The sequence below is a fragment of the Haematobia irritans genome, chromosome 4, assembly GCF_050003625.1.
Source record: "Haematobia irritans isolate KBUSLIRL chromosome 4, ASM5000362v1, whole genome shotgun sequence".
In the NCBI taxonomy this organism is placed as follows: Eukaryota; Metazoa; Arthropoda; class Insecta; order Diptera; family Muscidae; genus Haematobia; species Haematobia irritans.
In genome coordinates this window covers 40,567,253-40,593,147 of record NC_134400.1, presented here as the reverse complement: position 1 = coordinate 40,593,147, position 25,895 = coordinate 40,567,253, and the positions used below count along the sequence as shown (strand labels likewise).

The 25,895-nt window shown below is 30.0% G+C and overlaps 1 protein-coding gene across 2 annotated transcripts; it reads left to right on the top strand.

Annotated features, from left to right (window-relative positions):
* The first annotated feature begins 539 nt into the window (after positions 1-539).
* On the top strand, positions 540-23,899 carry Mkrn1 (Makorin 1). 2 transcript variants are annotated; one of them, XM_075307708.1, is made up of 5 exons: positions 540-669; positions 861-1,877; positions 1,954-2,092; positions 2,167-2,304; positions 23,641-23,899. In XM_075307708.1, exons 2-5 carry the CDS (start codon positions 1,066-1,068, stop codon positions 23,746-23,748), a joined length of 1,197 nt encoding a protein of 398 aa, XP_075163823.1. In that variant the 5' UTR covers positions 540-669; positions 861-1,065; the 3' UTR covers positions 23,749-23,899. The 2 variants fall into 2 exon arrangements, with proteins under 2 accessions (XP_075163823.1, XP_075163822.1); XM_075307707.1 differs by having other exon boundaries at positions 562-669; positions 799-1,877.
* Positions 23,900-25,895: the final 1,996 nt, after the last annotated feature.

Here is a 25,895-nt window from a genome sequence, read left to right as displayed (position 1 = left end):
GACATAGACATTTTGTACGAATAAAAGTTGCGAGCAACGGTGGAAAGGCAGAATTCGATGGTGAGATATCATCGTCAGGTTCCAATACAAGTTATTACATTATGCCCTTGCAGACTATAAGTTTATCCGGACGACAGTGGTCGTGTCGAACATATCCCATATATTGGCTACATTATAAGCTAAGTCGAGAGCATAATCTATACTGCAGCATGTTTATGGGATCGATAACACATTTACCGATTATTTAGTCATCAACGAATTACCGATTGGACACACTGTAAGACAGACATTCCGTCCGAAAAAACTTATAGTCTGTAAGACGCATTAATTAGGTTTATTATGCTTCAATTTTGAAACGACAAAATGTGCCACATAATTGACTTTGAACAGTACAAACGTCAATTGCGTTTTGATTTTTTTAATTTTTTTTTAAGTTGGAATTTCGTGGAGCCAGAAGTTAAAAAGTTGTTGGAATTTTTTCTCCTTAGAGTTTACGTCTTGTAGCTTACGTTACACTATTACGATTTGATAATATCCAACGCTTTGGAACGCTTTTGAATTCGGATAGGCCGACGAGTAAGAAAGAAGAAGAAAAGAAAAATAAACTATACATGTAGGGGTTTATAACGCAATAGCAAGAAGGATTTTTCCAAAGTGTCATAGCATCGAGTAAGTAGCAGACTTAGTAGACTATAGGAGTAGACTATTCTTTTTGAGAGTTGTTGTATCATTCAAAACTTAATGTCGATAAATTATTTATATAATTTTTGTGGTATTCATAACAATTTCGATGAAAAGAAACAGCAACGAGACTAGCATTGTGTGTGTGAGGTTTCACAGAGTTTGATTTATTTCTTCAGCAACAAGGACATCATCACATTGCAGAAGAAGACGTCATATCCGTTTCCTTTGTGTCTGCATTGAAAATTGTTTCAAGAAAATTTATTCAAGCTATCGTTTGTTGGTGGTGAAAACAAAGAATACAACAATCAAGGACATCTTTGTTTTGCACATTGAGAGACAACAAACAAACAAACATTTCAACCACCACCAGATTCGAACAACATGAGTACGGCAACAACATCATCAACAGCTTTAACACAACAACAACAGCCATCAACATCATCATCAACCACAACTTTGATAAAAGATCGTGCTGCAGAACTTGGCGGCGATGAAGTGGGATCGACGACCTCAATGCAGCATCTGCCCACATCTCCCTCCATATGTAGATATTTTCAACGTGGAATTTGTCGCTTTGGATCCATGTGTCGCTTTTCCCATGATCTAACTGGGGGAGAAGTCATAAGTTCAAGTTCCACAAATCCTGTATCCTCTCCAATAAATAGTGAACGTCCCAGCACTAGCCGACACAACTGGGCAAATGCGCCTGCATTTGTACCAGCATCTGTTGATCATGCAATAGCAGCAACAAATGAAGCCTCTACATGGGCTGATGTGGTCTTTGGTCCAGGAGCTTGCGGGACACCACAATATCCTACTGGATTACAGGAGGTTGGTAGCATTGATGAAGAATGCCCTTTTGAAAGTCCCTGTCCCTATGGCATATATTGTGCCTATGGCATACACATGGAACTTTGCGAAATGTGTGATCAATTCTGTCTCCATCCCAATGATGAGGACCAACGGAAGAAGCATAAAAAAGAATGCCTACAGCAGCATGAGCAAGCTATGGAGCTTTCCTTCGCGGTAGCCCGTTCGATGGATAAAACATGTGGTATATGTTTCGATACCATTATGGAAAAGGCGGGAAGGGAAAAACGTTTTGGCATTTTGCCAAATTGTAATCACATCTTTTGTTTGGAATGTATACGAAAATGGCGCCAAGCTAAACAATTTGAACATAAAATAACCAGGTAACTAATCCACACATTGATTTCAAAACAAAACCAAAAGCCCTTTATTGAATCGCTTGCTACATGTTTATTGTAGATCCTGCCCCGAATGTCGTGTATCATCCGATTTTGTTTGTCCTAGTGCCTTTTGGGTTGAGACTAAAGAGGAAAAAGATAAACTCTTGGGAGATTATCGAAAAGCTCTTGGTATTAAAGACTGCAAGTACTTTAAAAATGTAAGAAACCATTAAAGATTTGGAGTGCAATCGCATCGTTTTGTTAATTGAATTTTTTTGTTCGTTTTCTTCAGGGCGATGGCAAATGTCCCTTTGGTAACAAATGTTTTTACAAGCATGCTCTGCCCAACGGTGAACTTGTGGATGTTGGCTGTCCCAAAAAAGCACGTAAAATTCATCGCAGTAATAATGAAATCATAAATTTGCTTGACGTAAGTATTTTTGTTTTTTTTTCTTCATAAAATTACAAAAAAAAAAAAATATATATATATATATATATAATTATAACCCCAAACATTTTAGTTACAAAGTTACATTAGAAATAGGAAATAGAGACACGGTTGCTATCGGAGCTTAAAATAATCCACCAAAATTTGGAGAAAGTTTTAACAAAAAATCTCATTTTTAATTCCATAGAAATTTTTTGCAAAATTTTATTTCTATAGAAAATTTTTGCAAAATTTTATTTCTAAAGAAAATTTTTGCAAAATTTTATTTCTATGGAAAATTTTTGCAAAATTTTATTTCTATAGAAAATTTTTGCAAAATTTTGTTTCTATAGAAAATTTTTGCAAAATTTTATTTCTATAGAAAATTTTTGCAAAATTTTATTTCTATAGAAAATTTTTGCAAAATTTTATTTCTATAGATAATCTTTGCAAAATTTTATTTCTGTAGAAAATTTATGCAAAATTTTATTTCTATAAAAATTTTTTGCAAAATATTATTTCTATAGAAAATTTTTGCTAAATTTCATTTCTATAGAAATTTTTTGCAAAATTTTATTTCTATAGAAAATTTTTGCAAAATTTTATTTCTATAGAAAATTTTGTAACACATCGCAATAACAATTTGCAATCATATATCCTTGGTCAGAGTGAAATTCTAAGACGATCTAACGATGTCCGTTTGGCTGCTTGTTGTAATCACGCCATAGCCTTTAATAATGAAGCTATGTGATGAAAATTTGCAAAAATGTGTCTGCAGGCGGATCAAATTCTATGTTTCCATATAGCCCCTATACAAACCGATCTTCCGACTTGGGGTCTTAAGCACCTAGATAACGCAATTTTCATTTTTTTCCTTTTATTACGCCATCAATACAAAGGAAGCAACTAAAGGCTTCCTTTGTTTGTATGCATGAAATTTAAAGAGGAGAGATATTTTTAGTCCACAACTATGTGTGCCGAACATACCTAAACAAGTGTGCCGGATATGGTGTGAATCGGTCCATGTTTTGGTAGGGCCTCCATATAGACCGATCTCCCGATTTGTCTTCTATGACTTCTGGAAATCGCAATTTTTATCCGATTTGCATGAAAGTCGTGCGGAATAATGTGTGTAAAGGTCCATGTTTTGGTAGAGCCCCCATTTTATAGAAATAAATGTTTGCAAAAATTTTCTATAGAAATAAATTTTTGCAAAAATTTTTTTAGAAATAAAATTTTGAGAAAAATTTGTATATATAAATATTTTGAGAAAATTTAGTATAAAAATATGTTGGCAAAATTTTCTATAGAAATAAAATTTTGGCAAAATTTTCAATGGAAATAAAATTTTGGCAAAATTTTCTATGGAAATAAAATTTTGGCAAAATTTTCTATATAAATAAAATTTTGGCAAAATTTTCTATAGAAATAAAATTTTGGCAAAATTTTCTATAGAAATAAAATTTTGGCAAAATTTTCTATAGAAATAAAGTTTTGGCAAAATTTTCTATAGAAATAAAATTTTGGCAAAATTTTCTATAGAAATAAAATTGTGGCAAAATTTTCTATAGAAATAAAATTTTGTACAAAAATTTTCAAAATTTTGAGAAAATTTTCTATAGAAAGAAAATTTTGAGAAAAATTTTCTATAGAAATAAATTTATGACAAAATTTTGTTTGCGGTATGTGGTGTTTATTTGTGGAAAGGAAACTATTATTTTTGATTCATGGTGGTGGGTATTTAACTATACTAGTTTTATGATTTTTATACCTTCCACCATAGGATGGGGGTATATTAACTTTATCATTCCGTTTGTAACACATCGAAATATTGCTCTAAGACCCCATAAAGTATATATATTCTGGGTCGTGGTGAAATTCTGAGTCGATCTGAGCACGTCCGTCCGTCCGTCCGTCTGTTGAAATCACGCTAACTTCCGAACGAAACAAGCTATCGACTTGAAACTTGGCACAAGCAGTTGTTATTGATGGTCCAATTTTACGTATAGCTCCCATATAAACGGACCCCCAAATTTGGCTTGCAGACCCTCTAAGAGAAGCTAATTTTATCCGATCCGGCTGAAATTTGGTACATGGTGTTAGTAAATGGTCTCTAACAACCATGCAAAAATTGGTCCACTTCGGTCCATAATTATATATAGCCCCCATATAAACCGATCCCCCGAGTTGGCTTTCGGAACCTCTAAGAGAAGCTAATTTTATCCGATCCGGCTGAAATTTGATACATGGTGTTAGTATATGGTCTCTAACAACTATGCAAAAATTGGTCCACATCGGTCAATAATCATATATAGCCCCCATATAAACCGATCACCAGATTTGACCTCCGGAGCCTCTTGGAAGACCAAAATTCATCTGATTCAGTTGATATTTGGTACGTGGTGTTAATATATGGCCTCAAACACGCATGCAAAAATTGGTCGAAATCGTTCCGTAATTATATATAACCCCCATATGAACCGATCCCCAGATTTGACATCCGGAGCCCCTTGGAAGAGCAAAATTTATCCGATTCGGTTGAAATTCGGTACGTGATGTTAGTATATGGTATATAATTATATATAACCCCCATATAAACCGAACCCCAGATTTGACCTCCGGTGCCTTTTGGAGAAGCAAAATTCATCCGATCTGGTTGAAATTTGGTACGTGGTTGTAATATATGATATTTAACAACCATGCCAAAAGTGGTCCATATCAGCCCATAACCATATATAGCCCCCATATAAACCGATCCCGAGATTTGGTTTTGGAGCCTCTTGGAGGAGCAAATTTCATCCGAGTCAGTTGAAATTTGGTACATTGTGTTAGTATATGGCCGTTAACAACCATGCCTAACTAGGTCCATATCGGTCTATAGTTATATATAGCCCTCAGATAAATCGATCGGAGCAACTGCAGTTTATGGGCCCCTCACCGATTTGCTTGAAATTAATATATGTTATGTACCTTAGTATGCTGATTCTAACAAGGTAAAATTTTTGTCCCGGAAATACCCGTGTCTTGAGATATAGCCTTCCAAAGGGTTTTTGGTCCAATCTAAACAAACTTGGTGTCATATGAAAGCTTATTTTATGCACTTTTATACGCAAAATATATTTTTTAAATATTTAATTTAGTTTGGGAGATATAAATAAAAATAAAAAATTTTTACCCTAATTTTTTGTTATTTTCGTTATATCTCAAAAAGTCTTCGATTACTCCCAGGTTTTTGGAGATATATCCAGTTTTTATTGACCCTTTGGAGGGCTATATCTCAAGACCCGGGTATTTCCGGGACAAAAATTGTACCTTGTTAGAATCAGCACACTAAGTTACATAACATATATTAATTTCAAGCAAATCGGTGAGGGGCCCATAAACTGCAGTTTAGCCAATCGATCGGCCTGGCCGAACTTACGGCCATATATACTTGCTATATCCTAAACCACATAGAGGTCAGGGTATAACTTTGATCTGCCAAAAAATGTTCCTACCAGAAATATTGATTTTAGACCCCATATATACCGATAGACTCAGAATCACCTCCTGAGTCAATCTACCGCTTGGTGTCCGTCCCTCTGTCCCTCGGTCCGTCTGTCCATGTATTTGTTGTTCGCAGGATTCCGTTCGCAATTATTAACCGATTTTGATGAAATTTGGTATATAGCGTTTTTTTTGGTGCGAGGACTAACGCTATTGGATTTGGAAAAAATCAGATCAATTTTAGATATAGCTCCCATATACATATATCGCCCGATTTCGATAAATGGGTTCAGAATCACCACCTGTGTCGATATAGCGTTTGGTGTCCGTCCGTCTGTCCGTCTATCCATGTATTTGTTGTTCGCAGGATTCCGTTCGCAATTATTAACCGATTTTGATGAAATTTGGTTTATAGCGTTTTTTTGGTACAACGACGAACGCTATTGGATTTGGAAAAAATCGGATCAAATTTAGATATAGCTCCCATATACATATATCGCCCGATTTCGATAAATGGGGTCAGATTGTGCTCATTTACTAACCGATTAGCACCAAATTTGCCACAAAGTAATCTAATTTACCACCCTTTAAGCGTGCAAAGTTTCATCGAAATCGGTACAGATTTAGATATAGCTCCCATATATATGTATCGCCCGATATTTCCAATTGTGGCCTTAAACCCCTTATTTATCAACCGATCATACTCAAAATTGGCGTACTCTAATCTTCTCTAGTACTAGATGCAAAAAATCATGGAAATCGGTTCAGATTTAAATATAGCTAGCATATATATGTATCGCCCGATTTTCGAAAATGGTCGTGGTCATAATAGCCTTATTTATTAACCGATCTTACCCAAATTTTTGCAAAAAATAACCTTTTGTGGTATCAACCAAACCTGCAATATATCATCCAAATCGGTTCAGATTTAGATATAGCTCTCATATATATGCAGCGCCCTATTTTGAAAAATTTGTCCCTAATAACCTAATTTTTGACCGTATTGATCTCATTTATTAACCGATTATACCCAGATTTAGCACAAGGTTATCTCCTGTAATATCATCCAAATCCGTTCAGATTTTGATATAGCTCTCAAATCTATGTAGCACCCGATTTTTAAAAATTTGTCCCTGATAACCTTATTGTTGGTCAAATATAGCAATTTATTAACCGATCTTCTTCAAATTTAGCACAAGGTAACCTTCTGTGGTTTCAACCTATCCCGGAATATATCAACCAAATCGGTTCAGATTTAGATATAGCTCCCATATATATACATCGCTTGATTTTCCAAATTTATACTTAATAATACTGTTACGTTTTTATATTGAGGCGTATTTAATTACCCGATAATTATAACAGTAAAACAAAAGGTGTTACTTTTACAATGAACGATTGGAAAACTAAGAACACAAAAGATGAAAGTACTAGAAAATAAAGAAATGACTAACAAGTTATGACGTAATTTTATCGTTACAATTTGAAATTTAAATTAACGGAAACTAATTTAAATAACTTAAATCTAGAAATATCAAATTCGTAACACTGCCTCCCGCTTAAGCCTGTTCGTCCCGAATAGGCACAGAACCCGTTCCGTAAGGAGCCAAACGTTCCAGGTGAACAACTTTCATCTTTGACCTTGGGCTGTCGTCCTTTTGAATGCGGTATACAATATCATTGATCTTCTTGATGACTTTATATGGGCCTTCCCACTGCGTTTGTAGTTTAGGACATAATCCTTTCTTTCGTTGCGGGTTGAATAACAGAACCAGTTGTCCTTCTTTAAAGCCCTCAGTGTTCGCTGCACGATCATATCTCGCCTTCATCCTGTTGCTGACCATTTTTATTTTGTTTCGCACTGATTCGTGAACTTTACCAAATGTGTTTGGTATGTCGTTACTGGTTTCTTCCATGGCGAGCTCATTGGGTGTAGCACCGAATATCAAATCTCCGGGCAACTTCAATTCCGTTCCGAATAGGACCTTGGCCGGTGTTCGTGATGTAGAATCATGAATGGCTAATCTATACGACAGCAAAAACTTTGGTATATGATCGTTCCAGTCTCGTTGGCCGTTATCCACCACCTTTCGAAGATGTTCTTCCAGAGTGCGATTAAACCTTTCTACCATGCCATCAGACTGCGGATGCAATGGCGTAGTCCTTGTTTTCTTGATACGGCCTATATTCTTGCATAAGGCCTATATTCTTGCATAAGACCTTTACTTTTTCGTCTTGGCCCTTTCGCCTTTATGCACTTCTCACAATTTGCCACCCATTCAGCAATTGATTTCTGGCATCCAACCCAGTAGAATCGTTGCTTCACTTTCTCGGCTGTTTTGGTTATTCCTAAGTGACCTCCACTAGGTCCATTGTGGAATTCCGTCAAAATATCCTTTACCTTGGAATCTGGCACGATTATCAAGTTGCGGCTATTCTTGCCATCTTCACTTTCCCACTTACGTTGTAGGGTTCCGTTGACCAGACATAGACTGTCCCATTGAGCCCAGTATGATTTCATAAGTGGGCTTTCGGCTGCGATGTCTTTCTTACTGGGTTTCTTATCTTCTTCTTTCGCCGAAATAATTTTGCTCAAAATGAGATCTTTACGCTGTTCTGCTGGCCAGTCCACTCCAGATTCGACGTGCAATAGCCTGATATCCACGATTTCTTCCTTATGTTCAGCTTTCGAGCAGTGTTTGCACTCGACATTACAAGGTCGACGTGACAAGGCGTCCGCGTTGCCGTGTTTGCCACCTTTTCTATGCTCGATACTGAAATCATAGCTTTGGAGTCTTTCTATCCAACGTGCCAGCTGAGCTTCCGGATTCTTGAATTGAAGCAACCATCGTAGAGCTGAATGGTCAGTTCTTAGCAAGAAATTCTGTCCATACAAGTATTTGTGGTAATGCTTCACGCTTTCTATGACAGCAAGCTGCTCTCTTCTTGTCACGCAATAGTTCTTCTCGGGCTTGGATAACGTTCGGCTAAAATATCCGATGACCTTTTCTTTACCTTCAATCTGTTGAGATAAAGGGTGATTCTTTTGAGGTTAGGATTTTCATGCATTAGTATTTGACAGATCACGTGGGATTTCAGACATGGTGTCAAAGAGAAAGATGCTCAGTATGCTTTGACATTTCATCATGAATAGACTTACTAACGAGCAACGCTTGCAAATCATTGAATTTTATTACCAAAATCAGTGGCAGAAAATCCGCTTTTTTATCGACAAATTTTGTTCAGCGATGAGGCTCATTTCTGGTTGAATGGCTACGTAAATAAGCAAAATTGCCGCATTTGGAGTGAAGAGCAACCAGAAGCCGTTCAAGAACTGCCCATGCATCCCGAAAAATGCACTGTTTGGTGTGGTTTGTACGCTGGTGGAATCATTGGACCGTATTTTTTCAAAGATGCTGTTGGACGCAACGTTACGGTGAATGGCGATCGCTATCGTTCGATGCTAACAAACTTTTTGTTGCCAAAAATGGAAGAACTGAACTTGGTTGACATGTGGTTTCAACAAGATGGCGCTACATGCCACACAGCTCGCGATTCTATGGCCATTTTGAGGGAAAACTTCGGAGAACAATTCATCTCAAGAAATGGACCGGTAAGTTGGCCACCAAGATCATGCGATTTGACGCCTTTAGACTATTTTTTGTGGGGCTACGTCAAGTCTAAAGTCTACAGAAATAAGCCAGCAACTATTCCAGCTTTGGAAGACAACATTTCCGAAGAAATTCGGGCTATTCCGGCCGAAATGCTCGAAAAAGTTGCCCAAAATTGGACTTTCCGAATGGACCACCTAAGACGCAGCCGCGGTCAACATTTAAATGAAATTATCTTCAAAAAGTAAATGTCATGGACCAATCTAACGTTTCAAATAAAGAACCGATGAGATTTTGCAAATTTTATGCGTTTTTTTTTTTTAAAAAGTTATCAAGCTCTTAACAAATCACCCTTTAGTACACCACCAATTCCGTACGCACTAGCATCTGTATCCAAAACTAATTTTTCGCCAGGAATTGGATACGCCAGAACAGGAGTTGAACATAAAAGTTCTTTTAGATGATGAAATGACTGTTCCTGTTCTTCACTCCACTGGAACTTCGTACCTTTTTGCGTTAATTTATGGAGGCTTGCGGCGATGCTCAAATCAAATCAAAAAAAGCGTCTTTCAAGTTCTTAAGGTGCTCGTCAAATGTTTTGCCCATCACTATGATATCGTCGAGGTATATCAAGCAGGACTTCCAATGTAACCCCTTTAGCACCCGCTCCATCAATCGCTCGAACGTAGCCGGAGCATTGCAGAGCCCGAATGGCATTACATTGAATTGCCAAAGACCGCCATTAACGCCAAAAGCTGTCTTTTCTTTGTCTTTCTCGGCAATCTCTACTTGCCAAAATCCACTCTGCAAATCAAGCGTGGAAAACCATGTTGTTCCGGCTAGTGTGTCCAACGTGTCATCAATGCGTGGAAGTGGATAACTGTCTTTCTTGGTGACATCATTTAACTTTCTGTAGTCCACGCAAAATCGGGTGCTTCCATCTTTCTTTTTGACTAGTACAACTGGTGAGCACCAAGGACTTGATGATGGCTCGATCACACCACTTTCCGCAAAATCAGCTATAGCTACAACTATATATAATATCAGACATTTCTGCTTAGATTGTTATAAAACTCCCATAAAAATGTACCCCTTAATGTTCTTAAATATGGAAATGCGGTCTCTCAAATCTATACCATTGTTACCCTACAAATGCTTATGTTTACTAATTCAGTAGGTTTGGTTTAGGTTATGATAATAGTCGGCCGCGCCCGACTTTCTACTCTACGTACTTGTTTATGTTTCAATTTTAATTTTATTTCACGTTTTTATTTGTATGATTATTAAATTATTTATCCTTATGCACATACTCGTACTATAATTATATACAAAATTTTCATTAGGCGATATTTTCTTAATCCTAAATTTGTATAAGTTTCATTTGAAATTTAAAAGATTTCGTAAGAATTAATTGCATTTTGGCATTTAATCAGCCAACGCCTTAATGGACAATATTTTTAATTGCATTTTGGCATTTAATCAGCCAACGCCTTAATGGACAATATTTTGATAGATTTATTACAATTAAAGAAAAGTCACTTAAAACTATTTCTTAGCTTATCGTAACGTTTAAACGTTTAATAAAAAGTGAAATTTAACCAACAATTTGTTAGTAAAACTGAAGAAGATAAATTGTCAGTATGAGTCAGTATTTGCTTAAAAATCTAATGTATCCTATGTTTTTTTATTTATTTATTTATTTATTTATTCATTTAATCAACTAACGCCTCTATGGACTAAATGTTGATAGATTTAATATAATTCAAAGCAACTTGCTTAACACTAACTCTTAACCTAACCTAGCGTACAATCTTTTAATAATATGTAAATTTGAATTAAAATTAGTAAAAAACAGTAGGAGATAAATTGTCAGTATCGGAGCCCAACAAAGTACTAAATCAAACGTTCGAGAAATGTAATAAGAGTTTACGCTTAAATGAAGAAGGGCTAGCTGAGAATTTTTTTAGATTGTGAGGCAGAGAATTCCATAACCTTGCCGCACGCACTGAGAAAGAACGTTCAAGCACTACATGGGAGAAATGTTCAATAAGAACCTGACTGTTTCTACTAGAATTCAAGAAAGTAATAGAATTAAAAAGATACAAAGGAAGACCATACTTGACCACACAGAAGAAAAAATAAATACACCTAAATCGCAAGAAGTTGTTAAACGAACAACCTAAAAGACGAGAAGCATACATTTCATAATTATCACGAGCATTCCTGCCATATACAAATCTCAAGATTCTATGAAAGCAAATATCAAGTTTACGTAAATTAATACAGTTAGTGCCTGTGTATACTTCAAGACCATAAAGTAAGATTGGCATAAGCAGCGCATGAGCCAGTCTAAATCTGACTGTTTCAGGCATAACAACGTTGAGACTGTAAAGACGCCTGAGAGTAAAGTTCACTTTAGTACACACATGAGCTATATGGCTAGTAAAGCTTAAATCAGAGTCAATCTCAAATCCCAAACAGGATACACGCTCAGAACAAAGAACTTCTGTACCTTGAACTATAACTGGTGGCACAGAAAATGTACCGTGGCACAGACAATGTTTTTCGATCCCAAAATTATATATTCATGGTCGTAGTGAAATTCTGAGTCGATCTAGCGATGTCCGTCCATAACTACGTGTGTTGAAATCACGAACGAAGCAAGCTATCGACCACAGACATTTTATACCCTCCACCTTAGCCTATGGTCTCCGATCTAAACCGACCTCTAATTCTGTTATATGTGATCTTAATGTATGCCCTCTAACAACCTTGCAAAAATTGGCCCATAATTGTATATATCCCCCATAAAAACCGATTTCCGGATTTGACTTCCGTAGCCTCCTAGAAGAGCAAATTTTATGCGATCCGGTAGAAAAGTTTTAAATAATTGAACAACATTTTTTTTCTGTGTACTGGAGTATGTAAGAGCTCTCGGTATTACCATAATCTTTTTACATATAAAATTTATTTTTTTTTAATAGTGTATGATACATTTTTAAATTTGTGCTCTTTGTTTTTGTTTTCCCTTTTCTTTTTCTGAATACATTCTCTCTTCTTCTTTAAATAAAAATCGAAAAAAAAAATTAAACTATGTGCCAAATTCTATTCTAAATATTTGCAATACACAGGTGTGATATCCTGATGCATCTATATTAGTGCTATCCAAGTCATTCCCAGCAGCTCTTAATGGTTTTCAAACGAACGAATTGCATAATTTTTTAACAAATCACCGTTGCCATCACCAACTCAAGACCACCTCAACACAATTTTAACAATAATATACATATGAGAATTTATTATAGATTAGATGAAACAAAAACAAAACAAAAAAAAAAAATACAACAGTCGTCCTTAATTAATAGACTAGGTTTTAAGTGAACATTTAAAAGGAAATACGTATTGCTTGAAGCAATGAAATTATTCTAAATTATTCTAATTAAATAAATAGCCATCATATGTATGTCGTTTAGTATTAATATTTTTAAGCTTTGAAAAAGACATAGCTTTGATTATAAAATGGCTTTAAAGAAGAAACATACAATACAAATAAACAAAAATATGGAAAAATTATAATCAAATAAATTTTAAATTAAAATTTAAAATGTGTTGGAAAACTAAAAAAAAAAAAATTAAAACGAAGAAAAAAAAACAAAACCAAACATTCGGGGAAACCCAACTAAACACAATATATCTTTGAAGGAAGAGGTTTCTACGAAAAAAAAATGTAATTCGATTTTTTTTACTACAACAACATTATTTGTTGGTTTTAATCTTGAATTTAATTGATCCAAAATTGCCTTGATCTTGGAATTTATAATATCAATCAACGACACAAATTAAAAAAAAATTGATCCACATTAAAATTTAAAAATTCAAATATTTCTGGTAATTTTTACGAAAACATATAGTTTGAAATAAAATATAAGTTTTCGCAATTTTTACGGAAAAATATTATTAAACATTTTTTCTGTGTTCAAAGAAAAAAAAAAACAAAATCAAAATATTAATTTAAGTTGAATATTTTATTCAATAAAAAAAATATTTTATAATCAAATTAAAACTCAAGTACTGAAACTAATTATTTTTGTTTAATTGGATCAATTAATATTTTAATTGAGTTTAATGACGTTGTTTCAATTAACAACTATTTGGTTCAATTAATTTCGTGATTGAACTAAAAAACACGAATTCTATAATTCTATTATTTTAGTTAAATTTATTTCTTTTCTTTTAATTTAAAGTAGTGTAATGTAATTGTATTTACGGCCATTTTCATGAATCCCCGTTAGTGCTCCGTTAGCTAACGAACTTTTAAACCGTACTACGGACATATCTGACATCTTGGTTATATATTCCATATGTCAGTTAGGATCTTAACTGCTGAAAAATTCTCAGTTAAAGTTAACCGGAGAGAAGATATTTCGATTTTACTTTCTGTTAACTGGGAGTTAAAACCTAACAGAGCTACATGAAAATGGCCGTTAATGTATTTAGTTTAATTTTTTTTTGAAATTAATTTTATTTATTTTAATGTAAGATAATTTCATGTTATTCATTACTGTTAGTTTAATTTAAATTGATTTTAGTTACACAGAGAAAAATATCAACAAAATATTTCCAATTAAAAAGTTGACTGAAGTTGAAAAAATGTTCAATTAATTAATTAATTGATACAATTAACCTTTTAATCAAGAGAGAAACATTAAGTTAATTAATTCAATGAAATTTTTAATTAAAACATTAATTGCTACAATTAACTTTTTAATCAAACTCAGAAGACTAAATTAATTAAACAGTGATGGAAATTTTTATACCCTCCACCATAGGATGGGGGGTATATTAACTTTGTCATTCTGTTTGTAACACATCGAAATATTGCTCTAAGACCCCATAAAGTATATATATTCTGGGTCGTGGTAAAATTCTGAGTCGATCTAAGCATTTCCGTCCGTCCGTCCGTCTGTTGAAATCACGCTAACTTCCGAACGACACAAGCTATCGACTTGAAACTTGGCACATGTAGTTGTTATTGATGTTGATCGGATGGTATTGATAATGGGCCATATCGGACCACTTTTACGTATAGCCCCCATATAAACTGACGCTCAGATTTGGCTCTTGGAGGAGCAAAATTCCTCCGATCCAGTTGAAATTTGGTACATGGTGTTAATATATGGTCTCTACAGGAACAAATTCCCTTAATGTCATGCTGCATCTATTGCCTTTAGACATTTTGGCCAAACAGTCAGCTGCAATAACGGCTGTGCGGTTGCGCGAGCTATCGCTGTGGTCGGAAAAAAGTTACGGTCACAGTTCGGTCCTCAAAATAATGCCAGATGTGCGTAACGTAGTGGATTACACTTTGGCGAGTCCACTTTTCGACAAAAAGTTTGAGACTCTAATCCCCAACAGTGAGGCGTGGTGCACACATACCCCGGGGAATAAGAATATATAGATTTCTACACTGATGGCTCCAAATTGGATGGACAATTGGGTTTCGGAGTATATTCTAATGATCTGGAACTTCGAATAGCGAAAAGATTACCTAATCACTGTAGTGTTTTTCAGGCTGAAATATTAGCAACAAGAGAGGTGGCGAATTGGCTGAGAAGTAATGTTCCAAAAAATGTGGGCATTAATATATACTCAGACAGTCAACCTGCAATAAAATCCTTGGACTCTGTGCTCCTCAACTCGAAAACGGCCATCGACTGCCGCAAATCTCTCAATGAGATGGCTGAGCAGTACAATATTCACCTAATATGGCTGCCTGGCCATAGGAACATACCGGGGAACTGCGAAGCGGATGAGTTGGCAAGGCTAGGGACTACCTTACATATTCCAGGGGAACTAGAATCTGTTGGTATGCCCCTGGTTACCTGCAAGCTCATGCTGCGTGAGAAGGCTGTTATGATGGCCAATATTCGATGGGAAAATTTCAAGGGTTGTAACGACACCAAGCAAATATGGCCCCATTTAAACTTAAACCGCACACTAGATATGCTAGTGTTCTCAAGGCGTCAGATAGAACTCCTAATATCTGCTATAACGGGTAACTGCCTGATAGGCGATTTTGCAAAAACTATTGGCGCGAAGTATAATGACTATTGTATAAGCTGTCATGATGCGGAGGAAAAAGAATCAATTAAACACCTCTTGTGTGAGTGTCCTGCATTTTGTGTAAAGCGCAAGCAACTTTTAGGAGCATATAGCTTTAGATTACTGGCTGACCTGGAAAACGTTAACTTAAGCAGTTTGTTAATGTTTTTGGAACAATCTGGTTGGTTCAACAAAGAAAAATAATCAAGAAGGTTCAGCGGTTAAAACTAGAAGTGCCCATATGTAATAGGTACTTTTAGTTAACGTGGTATCACAATGGACTGAATAGTCTAAGTGAGCCTGAATCGGGCTGCCACTTTAACCTAACCGAACCTATATGGTCTCTAACAATCATGCAAAAATTGGTCCATGTCGGTCCACAATTGTATATAGCCCCCATATAAACCGATCCCCAGATTTGGCCTGCGGAGCCTCTAAGAGTAGCAAATTTCATTCGATGCGGCTGAAATTTTGTACATGATGTTAGTATATGGTCTCTAACAACCGTGCAAAAATTGGTCCACATCGGTTCATAATTATATATAGCCCCCATATAAACCGATCCCCAGATTTGGCTTGCGGAGCCTAAAAGAGAAGCAAATTTCATCTGATGCGGCTGAAATTTGGTACATGGTGTTGGTATATGGTCTCTAACGACCATGCAAAATTTGCTCCATACTGGTCTTAATTATATGTAACCCCCATTTAAACCGATCCCCAGATTTGACCTCCGGAGCTCTTGGAGGACCAAAATTGATCGGATCCGGTTAAAATTTGGTACATTGTGCTAGTATATGGCCGCTAACAACCATGCCAAAATTGGTTCATATCGGTCCCTATCGGTCTATAGTTATATATAGCCGATCCCCAAAACTAATCTACCAAAATTTTATTTCTATAGAAAATTTTTTCAAAATTTTATTACTACAGAAAATTTTATCAAGATTTTATTTCTATAGAAAATTTTGTCAAGATTTTATTGCTATAGAAAATTTTGTCAAAATTTTATTTCTTTAGAAAATTGTGTCAAAATTTTATTTCTATACAAAATTTTGTACAATTTTATTCCTACACACAAAAAATTTTTTTCTGATTTAATCACGAAATTAATTGATCCAATTAATTTTTAATTGAAATGTCTTCAATCACAGAAATGATAGTATCAATTAAAAAATTAATTGAAGGTCAATTAAAAAATTAATTGATCCAATTAAAAAATTAATTGATACTATTATTTTTGTGATTGATTTTTGTTTCAATTAAAAAATTTGTTGAATCAATTAAATTTTTAATTGAATATTTTTTAAAACTCAATTAAAATTTTAATTGGAAAATTTTTCGTGAAATTTTTTTGTGTGTATAGAAAATTTTGTCAAAATTTTATTTCTATATTTTCGTGATAGTATCAACATTTTTTTTAGAAAAAGTATTCTTTGTCTTCAATCACGAAATTATTGTTTCAATTAATTTTTAATTTAATTGTAAATAGTTGAAAATAGTGTCAATTACCAATGTCAAATAATAAATTACTTAATCCACTTGTCAAACAATTAATTGATACAAGTCATATTTATAGCCTCCCCCATAGGACGAGGGGTACATTAACTTTGTCATTCGGCCATCGCTTATCGGACCACTTTTACGTATAGCCCACCATATAAACCGTTTCCGGTGGTGTAAATTTCATACTATCAGCTCTAACAAACATTAACAAATTGATCCATATCGGTCCATAATTATATATAGGCCAGATTTGATTTCCGGGTACACATTTCATCCGATCCACATGAAATTTGGCACGTGATGTCATTACATGCTTTTTACTGATCATGCAAAAATTGGTCCACATCGTTCGGTCCATAACACAGTGCAACACAAAAATTCCAAACAAAAAAACCCAGCCGAAAATGCTTGATGAAAAGAGAAAAGTTATTTCTGGATTTTGCTAGATTGGTTGCCGTTCGTTTTTTTATGTTTTTAGCACTTTTTAGCAAATTTTTTTTCCATCTCGATATTAATTGATATAATTAATTTTTAAATTAAAATGATAGTATCAATCACCAAAGTCTACAATAATTGATCCAATTAAAAAAAAAAAAAATAATAATCCATACAATTAATTTTAATGACTCATTTTTATTATAATTAAAAATTTATTTAAATCAATTAACATTTTAATAAAAAAAAGAAAATTCAAATAAAATTTTAATTTGAAAAATTTTGTTGATATATTTTCAAAGATAATTACATGTACTAGTTTTTAAACTAATTTATTTTAATTTAACTGAAATTTATTTCATTCATTTTAGTTGGTTAGTTTAATATTTTCTTCATGTAAATTAAGATTTTTATTGAAAACATATTAGCGATTTCACTGATCTTCATACTCAATTATGTATGTGATTCTGCTACCATGCACGGAATCGCATTATGGTTGTTTAAAAGTTATGATTCTTCTTTTAACAAGTTAGGGTTCATTTAAGACTAACTTCGGTGTCTAGATGTTCAAAACCCATAATCGAGAGAGATCGGTTTATATGGAGGCTATATAAAAACCTGGACTGATATATCCCATCTTCGAACTTGATTTGCCTGCAGACAAAAATTGATTCTGCGTGAAATGGGTTATAGGTTCATTATTGACTGTAGCGTGATTACAACAGATAGACATCGTTTTATAGTCTTAGAATTTCTCCCTGATCAAGCATATATGTATCTATACTTTCTATAGGCGGAAACCGATATTTCGATGTGTGTGTTACAAACGGAATGACAAACTTATTATACCTCCATTACCATTCTATTGCGGTGGTTATAAAAATTTGGATGAATTATTTTTTATTTACATTTTCATTAAATTCAAGGTTCTACACCTCGAAAAAAAGTTAGTCCCTCATGTACCTATAGTCGGAATCGGAAAATTTCGTTTGGCGACATTTGGTTAATCCTGAAACATACAAATTTAAAATTTGACAAAATTGATCTCTTTAAAGCAGAGCTTCACAACCCAATTTGCTTCGCGCCCCCCAAAAAATGTATCAATTTCGTTGCGCCTCCAACCCAAAAAAAAACAGAAATAAATATTAACAAAAGCTGAAAATATGATTAACAATAATTAATTAAATAATTAAAAATAAAAATGTTAATGGATATTAATATAAAAGAGTTTATCAATTAGTGGGAAATTTGGCAATTGTTCCTTTCATTAGCTAGATTTTTAATATTTGGTACTATTACTGATAAAGTACGCCTTAAATCAGTTTCAACATGAAGGCAAGACAGATATTTTGACTTTATGTCTAAAAGTGACGAAAATGATTTCAAAATTTTTAAAATGTTCTGATATATTAGCAAGAAATTTAGCCGTTGCAAATAAAGTGAACGACTAATAATGGGAAACCTACAACAAATTATAGAATTGCATGTAACTTCTATTGTTTTCTCACTGTGGTTATAAATGAACATATCGAAATGTTCGAATGGTATGTTCTTTTGCAGTATATTATTGATGTTTTGTTGAACTTAACAATTAGTGTTGTTTTAACAAATTTAATGATACAAAACCTGCTCAACCAAAAATGACGCTGCGCCCCCCATTTGGGAAGCTCTGCTTTAAAGAGAAGTTTAAATTGAAATTTAATCGAAGAACGAGAGTATATCGATTTTCTTGTTAAATGAAAAATATACTTTTGCGATTTGCTATCAAGGTTGCCATACCTGATGTTTTGGTAGATTTTGCAACATATTCCACTCCAAAATTTTTCTATAGAAATAAAATTTTGCAACAATTTTCTATAAAAACAAAAAATTTGACAAAATTTTCTATATAAAAAAAATTTGACAAAATTTTCTATAGAAATAAAATTTGGACAAACTTTTCTATAGAAATAAAATTTGGACAAACTTTTCTATAGATATAAAATTTTGACAAAATTTTCTATAGAAATGAAATTTTGACAAAATTTTCTATAGAAATAAAACTTTGACAAAATTTTCTATAGAAATAAAATTTTGACAACATTTTCTATAGAAATAAAATTTTGACAAAATGTTCTATAGAAATTAAATGTTGACAAAATTTTTTATTGAAATAAAATTTTCGGAAAATTTTCTATAGAAATTAAATTATGACAAGAGTTTCTATAGAAATAAAATTTTGACAAAATTTTCTATAGAAATAAAATTTTGACAAAATTTTCTATAGAAATAAAATTTTGACAAAATTTTCTATAGAAATAAAATTTTGACAAAATTTTCTATAGAAATAAAATTTTGACAAAATTTTCTATAGAAATAAAATTTTGACAAAATTTTCTATAGAAATAAAATTTTGACAAAATTTTCTATAGAAATAAAATTTTGACAAAATTTTCTATAGAAATAAAATTTTGACAAAATTTTCTATAGAAATAAAATTTTGACAAAATTTTCTATAGAAATAAAATTTTGACAAAATTTTCTATAGACATAACATTTTCAGAAAATTTTCTATAGAAATAACATTTTCAGAAAATTTTCTATAGAAATAACATTTTCAGAAAATTTTCTATAGAAATAAAATTTTGACAAAATTTTCTATAGAAATAAAATTTTGACAAAATTTTCTATAGAAATAAAATTTTCAGAAAATTTTCTATGGAAATAAAATGTTGACAAAATTTTCTATAGAAATAAAATTTGGACAAAATTTTCTAAAGAAATAAAATTTTCAGAAAATTTTCTATAGAAATAAAATTTTCAGAAAATTTTCTATAGAAATAAAATTTTCAGAAAATTTTCTATAGAAATAAAATTTTCAGAAAATTTTCTATAGAAATAAAATTTTCAGAAAATTTTCTATAGAAATAAAATTTTCTATAGAAATAAAATTTTCAGAAAATTTTCTATAGAAATAAAATTTTCAGAAAATTTTCTATAGAAATAAAATTTTCAGAAAATTTTCTATAGAAATAAAATTTTCAGAAAATTTTCTATAGAAATAAAATTTTCAGAAAATTTTCTATAGAAATAAAATTTTCAGAAAATTTTCTATAGAAATAAAATTTTCAGAAAATGTTCCATAGAAATAAAATTTTGACTAAATTTTCTATAGAAATAAAATTTTCAGAAAATTTTCTATAGAAATAAAATTTTGACAAAATTTTCTATAAAAATAAAATTTGGACAAAATTTTCTATAGAAATAGAATTTTCAGAAAATTTTCTGTAGAAAAAAAATTTTGACAACATTTTCTATAGAAATAAAATTTGTACAAAATTTTCTATAGAAATAAATTTTTGACAAAATTTTCTATAGAAATAAAATTTTGACAAAATTTTCTATAGAAATAAAATGTTGACAAAATTTTCTATAGAAATAAAATTTTGACAAAATTTTCTATAGAAATAAAATTTTGACAAAATTTTCTATAGAAATAAAATTTTGACAAAATTTTCTATAAAAATAAAATTTGGACAAAATTTTCTATAGAAATAACATTTTCAGAAAATTTTCTATAGAAATAAAATTTTGACAAAATTTTCTATAGAAATAAAATTTTGACAAAATTTTCTATAGAAATAAAATTTGGACAAAATGTTCTAAAGAAATAAAATTTTCAGAAAATTTTCTATAGAAATAAAATTTTCAGAAAATTTTCTATAGAAATAAAATTTTCAGAAAATTTTCTATAGAAATAAAATTTTCAGAAAATTTTCTATAGAAATAAAATTTTGACAACATTTTCTATAGAAATAAAATTTTGACAAAATTTTCTATAGAAATTAAATTTTCAGAAAATTTTCTATAGAAATAAAATTTTCAGAAAATTTTCTATAGAAATAAAATTTTCAGAAAATTTTCTATAGAAATAAAATTTTCAAAAAATTTTCTATAGAAATAAAATTTTCAGAAAATTTTCTATAGAAATAAAATTTTCAGAAAATTTTCTATAGAAATAAAATTTTCAGAAAATTTTCTATAGAAATAAAATTTTCAGAAAATTTGCTATAGAAATAAAATTTTCAGAAAATTTTCTATAGAAATAAAATTTTCAGAAAATGTTCCATAGAAATAAAATTTTCAGAAAATGTTCCATAGAAATAAAATTTTGACTAAATTTTCTATAGAAATAAAATTTTCAGAAAATTTTCTATAGAAATAAAATTTTGACAAAATTTTCTATAGAATTACAATTTTGACAAAATTTGCTATAGAAATAAAATTTTGACAAAATTTTCTATAGAAATAGAATTTTCAGAAAATTTTCTGTAGAAAAAAAATTTTGACAAAATTTTCTATAGAAATAAAATTTGGACAAAATTTTCTATAGAAATAAAATTTTCAGAAAATTTGCTATAGAAAAAACTTTTTCAGAAAATTTTCTATAGAAATAAAATTTTCTATAGAAATAAAATTTTCAGAAAATTTTCTATAGAAATAAAATTTTCAGAAAATTTTCTATAGAAATAAAATTTTCAGAAAATTTTCTATAGAAATAAAATTTTCAGAAAATTTTCTATAGAAATAAAATTTTCAGAAAATTTTCTATAGAAATAAAATTTTCAGAAAATTTTCTATAGAAATAAAATTTTCAGAAAATTTTCTATAGAAATAAAATTTTCAGAAAATGTTCCATAGAAATAAAATTTTGACTAAATTTTCTATAGAAATAAAATTTTCAGAAAATTTTCTATAGAAATAAAATTTTGACAAAATTTTCTATAAAAATAAAATTTGGACAAAATTTTCTATAGAAATAGAATTTTCAGAAAATTTTCTGTAGAAAAAAAATTTTGACAACATTTTCTATAGAAATAAAATTTGTACAAAATTTTCTATAGAAATAAATTTTTGACAAAATTTTCTATAGAAATAAAATTTTGACAAAATTTTCTATAGAAATAAAATGTTGACAAAATTTTCTATAGAAATAAAATTTTGACAAAATTTTCTATAGAAATAAAATTTTGACAAAATTTTCTATAGAAATAAAATTTTGACAAAATTTTCTATAAAAATAAAATTTGGACAAAATTTTCTATAGAAATAACATTTTCAGAAAATTTTCTATAGAAATAAAATTTTGACAAAATTTTCTATAGAAATAAAATTTTGACAAAATTTTCTATAGAAATAAAATTTGGACAAAATGTTCTAAAGAAATAAAATTTTCAGAAAATTTTCTATAGAAATAAAATTTTCAGAAAATTTTCTATAGAAATAACATTTTCAGAAAATTTTCTATAGAAATAAAATTTTCAGAAAATTTTCTATAGAAATAAAATTTCCAGAAAATTTTCTAAGAAATAAAATTTTCAAAAAATTTTCTATAGAAATAAAATTTTCAGAAAATTTTCTATAGAAATAAAATTTTCAGAAAATTTTCTATAGAAATAAAATTTTCAGAAAATGTTCCATAGAAATAAAATTTTCAGAAAATGTTCCATAGAAATAAAATTTTGACTAAATTTTCTATAGAAATAAAATTTTCAGAAAATTTTCTATAGAAATAAAATTTTGACAAAATTTTCTATAGAAATACAATTTTGACAAAATTTGCTATAGAAATAAAATTTTGACTTTTTCAGAAAATTTTCTATAGAAATAAAATTTTCAGAAAATTTTCTATAGAAATAAAATTTTCAGAAAATTTTCTATAGAAATAAAATTTTTACAAAATTTTCTATAGAAATAAAATTTTGACAAAATTTTCTATAGAAATAAAATTTTTACAAAATTTTCTATAGAAATAAAATTTTGAAAAAATTTTCTATAGAAATAAAATGTTGACAAAATTTTCTATTGAGATAAAATTTTGACAAAATTTTCTATAGAAATAAAATTTTGACAAAATTTTTTAGAACAATAAATTAATTGAACCAATTAAATTGTTAATAATCGATTCATTTTTACTTGAGTTTGATGATTGAAATCAAAAATATTTCTCTTTTGTACAAAAATTAATTGAATCGAATGAATTGTTTTAATTGAATTAATTAACTTTTTAACCGAAAAAATATTTTTTGGCTTCAATATAATTTCGTGATTGCTTGAAGCAACAACAAATACAATTTTTTTCCTATATACATTATTTTTATTTTAATATTATTTACAAATTCCGCTGGTTGTTCATCTGTATTTTTTCTTTTTCTCATTGTAGATCTATCTGTATGAATTTCTTGATCAACGTAATTTGAATTTCTTAGATTTTTTTACAAGAAATGGTGATGAAAGCGATGATTCTTCTTCTGATGATGATTATAATTAAAACAAAAAGAAAATAAAAAGTTTTCTTATAAAATGCATAACAACAAAACAAAACACTACTACTACTACACAACAACAAAAAAGGCCACACAACACATTCAAGTATAATTAATAAAAATTCTAAGTGTAGAAACATTTAATGGTGATCAAAAGGAGTTTTCTTTGTCCTTACTTAAATAATTGAAAACAAAAAAGAAAAACTTATAAAAAAAACATATATGTACCAAAAAAAAAAGTTGCAAAAAAATCTCTATATATATATATATATATTTTAACAAAACTAACAAACAGTACCAAGTAATAATATTTAATGCAATATCGAAAAAAACACACACCACATAGACACACGAGAAAAATTACATCCAAAAAAATTTTTTTTTTTAAACTTGAATGTTAAACGACAAAAACCAAAAACCCCGTGTAGTAGGTGATGAAGAGAAAATAATCTAAAACTCAAATAAAGGAAAAGATTTTCCTAAAGATTTTATGCCCTTGGCTAGGATATTGATAATGGAAATACAAATCAAGTATATATGTATGTATATGTGAAAAAAAGTAAATATGAGGAAAACAAACAACAAAAAAACACAAGCAACTCCTTTCGTTTGGACCCCTATCATAAAACCTCCTTTTTTCAAAGCAAAAAAAAAAGTAACACACAAAATGCGCTATGAACCTAGAAACCACTCATGCAACGAAGTTATAAAAAAGAAATATATATATAAATGTAAATAATATATTGATAAAAAGAAATCATTACTTAGAAAAGTGAGAAATATTAATTGACTGTTATTTACTTTTTCTACACACCCACACCCAAAAAAAGGTTTAGAAATTACAAAATATTTTCAAATCCAATAAATGATAATAAAATTTTCTTAAAATGCCAATTAAAACAATAATTGATACGTATATATAGAACTTGGCTAATTTGATTTAAAAAAATCAGTAAATTAGGTTTTTTTGTTTTAATTTCAAATTTCAATTAAAACATTCATTGGACAAATTAGTTTTTTTTGTATACCATTTTCAAATATTTTGAATTAGTGTATTTATTAAAGCCGTTCGATTTGTTTCCTTTTGTTTTATATGAAAAATATTTTTTAATTGTTATAGTAAAAAAATCCACATCTTTATTTAATTTCTCCAAAAATAAAGCCATTGTTTTTGTAAGTTTTTTTTTTTAATATGTATTTTGTCTTCAAACTAAGTGAGTTAATGTTTATCGTAAAATCCTTGGAGGCCTTGATTTTTAGTTTTGTTCTAAGAAATATTTAAAACTTGTTGTTAACACCCTATATGTAGCAGTTTATCCCATTTTTTGAGTATGTTTGTTTGTTTAATATACACATTTTTTTTTGTTATTTATTCTATAAAAATAAGTTATATACCCTTAAATATACAGAATTATCCATATACCTTTTAGTGATATTAAAATGGCCTAGTTTTTATTTAAAACAAAATATAATATGTTATTAGGTTTTGGTTAAATTTATTTTTTTTTTTATTTTTTTTATTACCTCAAAAAAAAAAAAAAAAAAGAAATGGAAACTAAAAGTGGAGAAAAAGGAAAAAAGGCGATTGTAGACTTTTTGTGAAAAAAAAGTTAACATTTCACTATCGTCTATTTAAAAAAAATTATTTTTTGTTAATTAATGTAAAGAACATAGAAAAAAGTCCAAAGTAAGATTTTTCTTTAATTTATATTTGAATTAATTTAAAACTTCACTCACAATTTTCTAAAAGTTATAAAATAAAAATATTCGAAAAATCGATTTTCATTTACATCAAAAATCAAAAATTATGGCAAAATTTAATTTTAGAAAATTTTTTATAAATATTCTCTTTGAAGAATTCCATGACTACAATGGATAAAGAAAGAATAATAAACAATTAAATATAATTTTTGCTTTCAAATTTTCAAAATTCACTCAAACGATTTTATAAAAGTTATAAAAAAAATAGTAGGAAAATCGATTTATATTTACTTAAAAAAAAAATTTTTCTTTTCAAATTTTAAAAATTCACTCAAACAATTTTCCAAAAACTATAATATAAAAATAGTCGCAAAAATCGATTTTCATTTACATTAAAAATCAAATAAAAAATTATAGAAAAATTTCATTTTGGCAAATTTTTAATAAATAT

Excerpts from the sequence above, each read along its gene's own strand:
- Mkrn1 (XM_075307708.1), top strand. The coding sequence starts at position 1,066 with ATGAGTACGGCAACAACATCATCAACAGCTTTAACACAACAACAACAG. Across the intron at positions 1,878-1,953 it reads TTTGAACATAAAATAACCAG|ATCCTGCCCCGAATGTCGTG; the intron begins GTAACTAATCCA and ends TGTTTATTGTAG. Across the intron at positions 2,305-23,640 it reads AAATCATAAATTTGCTTGAC|ATCTATCTGTATGAATTTCT; the intron begins GTAAGTATTTTT and ends TTCTCATTGTAG.